An 8,045-nucleotide genomic window follows, 5' to 3' on the forward strand; every position below is an offset into this window, starting at 1 on the left:
TGCAGGCATTAGAGTTGAACCCTTTGTGTCTCTCTGGCAAGATGTTCTGCTCCTGAATCAGCTGGGTGGGTCTTGCCTCTAGCCTCTTTGCAGGGTGTTCTGCTGAAGGGTTCCATGCTGGGCCTGCATGCAGCCTGGATCAAATGAGGATCCCCGGGCACTGGTCGTCTCACTCACTCGCCGGTCGTCTCATTCACTCGCCGGGCCTCACTCTGGGTCTGTTCAGGATCCTGCGGCCCAGGTCGTCTCACTCACTCACAGGGCCTGCACTCTGGGTCTGTTCAGGATCCCGCGGCCTGGATCATCTCACTCCCTCACCGGGCCTGCGCTCTGGGTCTGTTCAGGATCCCGCCACCTGGGTCGTCTCCGGGATGATTTCTTCAGTGGAAGAGCAGAGGATAATTCTACCTAAAAAATAGTGATAATTACATAGTTTGTGAATACCACCAGGAGAAATGTAAGATATTCATATTTTGTTGCCTTTCTTTTATTTGTTAAAAGTGGCAGAAAAGGGCTGAGAATGTGGCTCAGTAGCAGAGCTCTTGACTTGTGTGCATAAAGTCCTGGGTACAACCCCCAGCAACACACACACATACACACACCCCATATAGACTGGGCATGGTGGTACATACCTATTATCCCAGCATTTGGGAGGCTGAGCCAGGAGGATTGCTGCAAGTTCAAGGTCAGCGTGGGCTACAAAGTGAGTTTAAGGCCAACCTGAACTGCACAGTGAAACCCTGTCTCAAAATGACAAAAAAAAAAAAAAGAAAGAAAAGAAAAAAGGGCAAGAAAAAATGCAGATAATGTAATATAGCCTTAGGGATCTTTTATAGAAAATGTTAGGACTGCAACAAACATGTGTTAATCTCATTGTTTTCCAGGCTCCTTTGACTGACTGGCTAAATGGTGCCACTTCTCCCCTCCCCCTCCTTTGCCTGCCCTTTGGAGCTTTGTGCTTGGTCAGGGCTGTGAGAGTAGCAGTGCTTCCCTTTAGAGCATTTATGCTGCACCTGCTCTCAGGGCCGCTCCCCTTGGGAGAAATGCAGGGCAGGTGAGCATCCTTAGCTCTGGTAATTTCTTTTTTCAAAACTACTAAATTTTGGGTGGAAGATTTTTTAGAAAAATTATATTTCTGATTATTAATATATCAAGATATTAATATATCAAGCCTTAAGATAAAATGTTCTAATGTTTTATGAAAAAAATTACTGAGAATGATTAACCAGCTATATAGAAAAACTTAGTCTTATGTGATTTTACATAGAGTTTCAGTTTATTTTCTGGTTTCAATAGAACAAGTTGAAATCATCGCAGAAGGATAAAGTTCGACAGTTTATGATCTTCACACAATCTAGTGAAAAAACTGCTGTAAGTTGTCTTTCTCAAAATGACTGGAAGTTAGATGTTGCAACAGATAATTTTTTCCAAAATCCTGAACTTTATATACGAGAGAGTGTAAAAGGATCATTGGACAGGAAGAAGTTAGAACAACTATACAGTAGATACAAAGGTGAGTGCTTGCTTGTGACTTTAAATATTCTGAACTAGGCTTTCTAAAGTTCTGGGCTTGTGAAAAAATAAATACTACATAGAAAAATAAGCTGGGTGATTATGTCCTGCAGAGCTCTATGGATCTAGAATTATTTCAGGATATCTAAGAAGATATATTCTATCCTTTTTTTCACTAAAATCACTTCAGACTAGGAGATTCAGCTACTAGTGGTGGTCTCATCGCCCCTGTCTGACCCCCTCTCCTGATGATACTGGGGATCAAACCCAGGGACTTTGCACTGAGCTACATTCCCAGCCCTATATTTACTTTTTAAGACAAGGTTTCCTTCTTTCCCAGGGTGAGCTTGAATTTGGTGATATTTCTGTCCCAGCCTCCCCAGATGCTGGGATTGTAGGTGAGCCATGCTTGGCTACCTTCCCTGAATTCTGTGAAACTCTGCTGAACTAGTTTTATTTTATTTTATTTTCTATTCTTTTCTGAGACAAGATTTCACTATGTAGTTCAGGCTGACCCTAAACTCTCTTTGGAGTCTAGTGTGGTCTCAGACTCCTGGTGATCCTCCTGCCTCAGCCTCCTGAGTGCTCAGATTATAGGAGTGAACCACCATGCCTGGCCCTGCTATACCAGAGTTTAATAAAATTTGAATAATGACTTTTGAAGGAATTATAGAATAAGCTAAACTACTATTTCTTTTTTTCTTAATTTTTGAGACAGGGTCTCACTGTATAGTTCAGGCTGCCCTTGACCTCATGTAGTCCAGGCTGGCCTCAAACTTTCAGAGATCCTTCTGCTTCACCCTTCTAAGTTCTAGGATTCTAGGCAGCCACCATGCCTGGCTAATACATATTTTAAAAATTAAGCAAAACCAAATGAGTGGCCCATGACTATAACTCTAGATATTTGGAGGCTATTGCAGAAAAACTGTTAAATTTGAGGCCAGCTTGGGTAAATTAGCCAAACCCTGATTTAGAAAGACCCCTAGCTTTCGGATCCACCATCTGTGGTGGAGCCGCCGCCAAGATGCAGATTTTCGTGAAAACCCTTACGGGGAAGACCATCACGCTCGAGGTTGAACCCTCGGACACTATAGAAAATGTAAAGGCCAAGATCCAGGATAAGGAAGGAATTCCTCCTGATCAGCAAAGGCTGATCTTTGCTGGTAAGCAGCTGGAAGATGGACGTACCTTGTCTGATTACAACATTCAAAAGGAGTCTACTCTTCATCTTGTGTTGAGACTCCGTGGTGGTGCTAAGAAAAGGAAGAAGAAGTCTTATACCACTCCCAAGAAGAATAAGCATAAGAGAAAGAAGGTTAAGTTGGCTGTCCTAAAATACTATAAGGTGGATGAAAATGGCAAAATTAGTCGTCTTCGTCGAGAGTGCCCCTCAGATGAATGTGGTGCAGGAGTTTTTATGGCCAGCCACTTTGACAGACATTATTGTGGCAAGTGTTGTCTGACTTACTGCTTCAACAAACCAGGAGACAAGTAATTATGAGTTAATAAAAAACTTCAGCTAACATTAAAAAAAAAAAAAAAGAAAGACCCCTAGGCTCAAAACAAAACAAAACATAAAAAATGGCTGTGGATGTAGGTTAGAGATAGAGCACTTGTAGCATCTGTGAGGCTCTGGGTTAATTCCTGGTTTCAAGCTGGGCATGGTGGCACATGCCTGTCATCCCAGCACTTAGGAGGCTGAGGCAGGAGGAATATTCCAAGTTTGAGACCAGCCTCGGCTACAAAGTAAGCTCATGGCTAACCTGAACTACCCAGTGAGACCCTGACTCAAAAAGACCAAAAAAAAAAAAAAAAAAAAAAAAAAAATCCTAGTACCATTATAACAAACCAGTATGTAATCATGACCAAGCAAAACATTAATAGCTTTTCTACCTTTTTATTTATTTACTGAATTTAGTAACCAATATTTAACAGAGGATGTGGCTGCTTCCATATTTTTTGTTTATATAAATGTGTGTCTATATACTGTATTTTCCCTGAAAATTGTTTGTGTAATTCATGCTCCAAAAGTTATTTTTATTGCTAGAGTTTTTTTTTTTTTTTGGAACTGGGGATTGAACTCAGGCCCTTGCGCTTGCCAGGGAAGCGCTTATTCCACTGAGCCATCTCCCCGGCCCCTATTGCTAGTTATTGCCAGATAACTTTTATTTATTTATTTTGGTACTGGGAATTGAAATCAGGACCTTGCACTTGCCAGGCAGGTAGTGTGCCTTTGAGCTATCTCCCCAGCCCAGATAACTTTTAGAAAGGTATTAGCTACTCATTTTATAGTAGCATCCACTTCTTCTTTTTCCTTGTACATATCATTATTTTGAAATTTTTGTCAGATTTTTTTCCTTTAAACAACACATATAGAGGCTTATCTTAAGATAGAATTGTATAGTTTTTGGTTTTTCTGAAACTCTTAAGAAATGATTGTTATGGTAAAAGTGAACCTGGTTTAAGAAAAAATTCTGAGCTGAGAATGTTGCTCAGTGGTCCAGTACTTGCCTAGCGTGCGAAGCACTTGGTTTGATCTTCAGCATGAGGAGCAGGACTAAATGAGATTTCTATACATAATACTGTTAATTTAGAATGCCTTTGTAAACAGAATCTGGATGTTTTGAGTCATAATCCCTTGTCCCTTTACATGATCATGTCTGCTTTTCTCAGTGTGTTTAAGTCTGGGGAAATTTTCACATGGATATATACCTTCCTGTAATCTTTAGTAGTGTTACTTGTGGGCAAAGTGGCTTTCATTAGCATATAGGAAAAATATCCATTAGAGTAGGTCTGTGTCTTTGGTATATTGTGATATTTTAAAAACGGAAAGTGAAGTATTACCTATTCAGTTTTAGGAATGTAGCATAATAAAATATGGCACTAATTTGATGCTGCCTTGTTGCTTTTAAAGATCCTCAAGATGAAAATAAAATTGGAATAGATGGCATACAGCAATTCTGTGATGACCTGGCACTTGATCCAGCCAGCATTAGTGTTTTGATCATTGCATGGAAGTTCAGAGCAGCAACACAATGTGAGTTCTCCAAGCCGGAGTTCATGGATGGCATGACAGAATTAGGGTGAGTATATAACTGCCATGAGAAGTTAGACATAGTGCCCCGAGAGTTGTGGAACTGAGTTACAGTTTTTCCCCCCAGTGCTGAGGATTGAAACCAGGTCTTTGGTGATGATCTACTTCTCTTGCTCTTTTATTTTTATTTTTTAATTTTGAGGCAGGGTATCCCTAAGTTGCCCTAGTCAAGGTCTAACTTGTGATCCTTCTACCTTAACCTCTCAGCGTGCTGGAATTATAGGCATGTGCCACCATGTCTGGCTTGTCATCAGTTTGTAAATTTAAGATTAGTGGCCCACAAACATTAGTATAAATAGAAATGAGTTTCCTGTGGCTGTCAAGTTATCTATAGCTTACTCTACATTGTGTTTTCATTTTCGTTTGTTTCTGATTCACTAATATTAAAACCATCATGCATTCATAATGAAATGAACAAAAAAAAAAATGAGCAAGGTTGTAAGTTATTTCCTAATGTGAGGCCATGAACTCTGAATTTACAAAATCCTAGAATTTAAAAACTGGAAAGGTGAATGTGAATGGGGCCAGGGAGATAGCTCAGTAGAATAACTGCTTGCCTGGCAAGCACAAGGGCCTGAGTGCAATCCCTAGTTCCCCCAAAATAAAAATAAATAAATAAATAAAAACTAGAAGGTACCTTAGAAGCTGTATTTCGTTGAATTTTCTTCTGTTTATGCTTTGACAGCTTGATTACCTGAATGACTTTTGATGAATAGATGGAAAAGTCATGGGTGGAGATTTTACTTATGACGTCTAGTTGTATTTATTTATTGAGACTGCAAAATACTCGTTTTTGGGTAGGTAGCAGGCTGCCCTTTCATTTTTAGTGGACTAGTATTGAATAATAAGTAATATGATTTGAATATTTTATTTCAGCAACAGTGATAAATACGTCACCTATTTCCTTCACAAAAACTGTGTAATGGGTGTGTCATTTTAGAGATGAGCAAACTAAGGTACAAAGAAATGACAGAAAGAGCTAACATTGGTGTCAGAATAGAACCTGGGCATTCTGCTTTGTGAACCTGGGGGCCATTATCATCAGGGTCCAGTCAAGACACAAAACTACATCAATTCTTAGAGCAGGGAAAGTTAAAATAACTGTTTTACTATGTAAAAGAAAACTCTAAAGTGTAACAGAGTATCTAGTAGTAGCTATTGCCACCACTGGCCTGAGTGAAGTGAATATACCAGAAAGGAATTTAGAGACTGAAGAGACCCTAGCAAGATAGTGATTGATCGAGAGGGAAAAAGTGTGGCCACTACAGGAGCAGGGTCACTGCAGTGATAAAAAACTGGGTAAAGGCCACTTGCTGGGAAGCTGGGAGAGCTGTCACCAAAACTGCTGTGCTATATAGAAACTGAGGTAAAAGTATCTTCTTCCCACCTTTCATTGCCCCCTCTTGGTAGAGCCTACTGTTGAATGAGCTGGCAAGAAAAATAAAGCCTGTTGGTTTGTAGCCCACTGTTATAAAGTAGGATAAAGAACAGTGGGATTAAGAGTGTGGTGGAGTATGGGTATCATCTCACCTATGTGGGAGGTTGAGATGGGGGATTTTTTAAGTTCAAGGCCAGCAGGGGTAATTTAGCTAGACCCTGTCTCAAAGAAGAGCTGGGCATGTAGCTCAGTGATAGTGCATTTGTTTACCATACTTATGGTCCTAGGGGCAATCCCTAATTGCAGCCCCCCATTGCCCAAAGAAGGGCAGGTAAGCTAGGCATGGTGGTATACATATCTGTGATCTCCCATGTCAGGAGAATCTTGAGTTCTAGGCCCTCTGAGCTATGTTTGCAACACACCTCCTTCCCCCATTGCTGAGAAGGGAATAAATAAATTGCCTGGTTGTCCTATACCCAAAGACATCGTCCTGAGCATGGGTTTTTTTTTCTCTTCAATGTCAGTTTCCATGGGAAAGAATATTTTTTTCATTTTCAGTTGAAATTCTTACATGATGAGCTTCCAGTCTGAAATTTTACTTTACAACTAATGATCTAAAAGATGTCATAAGAACATAGGGAGAAAATAAAAGCAAAAATGATTAGAAAAGGAGAAAGTGGGCATTTATATACATATATATAGATATAGATATAGATATAGATATCCTCTTTGCAAAATGTATATTTCTATTTTATGACAAAAGTAAATCTTGGTACTCACCTTTCCAACTTTTTTTTTTAACCCCACCCCCTCCAACTTTTGAAAGTTGAATGTTTTGTGGATATAGAAAAAAAGTGTTGATTTGAGATAATTCAGTTAGAAGTGGTGGCTGATATTATTGTACTTTGTATGTAGCAAGAAGCAGGTTTTAAGAGAAATGCTTCCACACCTAAGCAAGAAGCCATGTTTCCAGTTAGTATGGAAGCCAGACCTGTGGTGAAATCCTGTCTGATCAATGTCTAATGCAACGAGTGATTGTGCTGGGGAATGCAAGGCTGGTCACTGTCTCTTCTCTTCTCCTCTCTGAGGATGACTTCTGTCAACCTATTGATAGTCTAGTGAATTATGTAATTAAAAGTAGCAGCCCATTTTTTTAAAAAATAGCAATTATTTCTAACATTTTGTCACTCCAAATCTCCTCATCTTTCATTTCATAGAAGAGTTACTTATCATTAGTTTTGCTTTTTGAGGTTTAGTCCCAAATTATTAATCGGAGATGTTCAGAAATGAACAATTTATAAATTTTGCATTTTTCTAAGTACTGTGATGAATCTGACATCCTGTTTTGTCCTGCTTGGGATGTGAGTCTTCCCTTTATCCAGTGTGTCCTCATCATGTCTACTACCTGCCTGTTGATTAATAGCTGTCTTAATTATCAATCAACTCAAGTGTATCTGTATCCCAGTGCTTGCATTTAGTAACCTCCTTCGTGATGGTTCCAAGATGTAGGAGTAATATTGGCAATTTGGATATGCCCAAAGGAGAAGCTATAAAGTACTTTCTTGAAGTGAAAAAGTATATTTTGAAAGAGAGACCTCATAATTTTTATTATAGTATGTTGTTAAGATTCTTTTATTCTTATTTTTTTTTTACTGTGCCCAATTTAAAAATTAAATGTTATCATAAAAACATAGGTAGGAAAAAAGGATAATACAGGGTTTGGTACAGTCTGAAGTTTTAGCATCCACTGGGGGTCTTGAAACATAACCCTTTTGGTTAAAGGTGTATTACCATATTTATATTTATATTTATATTTATATTTATATACTGTAAAAAGATGAAATTCCCACTATGATTTTTTTTTTTAAAGACGTGCTAGGAAGTAAATATAAGCCCTCATGGGAATAAATAATTTTTAATTTACAGTACAAAAGTTAACCTTTTATAAACTTAATTTTATAATGTAGATGTGACAGCATAGAAAAGCTAAAGGCTCAAATACCCAAGATGGAACAAGAATTGAAAGAACCAGGACGATTTAAGGATTTTTACCAGTTTACT

General features: G+C 38.8%; 1 protein-coding gene and 1 pseudogene across 2 annotated transcripts in view; both read left to right on the top strand.

Moving 5' to 3' along the window:
- LOC101567447 (DCN1-like protein 1) overlaps nt 1-8,045 on the top strand; it is a 56,197-nt gene that overhangs the window by 19,763 nt on the left and 28,389 nt on the right. The window contains exons 2-4 of the mRNA XM_023704766.1: nt 1,297-1,513; nt 4,427-4,595; nt 7,952-8,043. Of these exons, the coding sequence (XP_023560534.1) occupies nt 1,297-1,513; nt 4,427-4,595; nt 7,952-8,043 (478 nt within the window). The remainder of the gene's footprint in view (nt 1-1,296; nt 1,514-4,426; nt 4,596-7,951; nt 8,044-8,045) is intronic.
- LOC101589108 lies at nt 2,517-3,035 on the top strand (annotated as a pseudogene). Its single transcript, XR_001117356.1, has one exon. The product of XR_001117356.1 is annotated as a ubiquitin-40S ribosomal protein S27a pseudogene (transcript).

Source organism: Octodon degus, unplaced genomic scaffold (assembly GCF_000260255.1).
Source record: "Octodon degus isolate 3935 unplaced genomic scaffold, OctDeg1.0 scaffold00203, whole genome shotgun sequence".
Classification (NCBI taxonomy): domain Eukaryota; kingdom Metazoa; phylum Chordata; class Mammalia; order Rodentia; family Octodontidae; genus Octodon; species Octodon degus.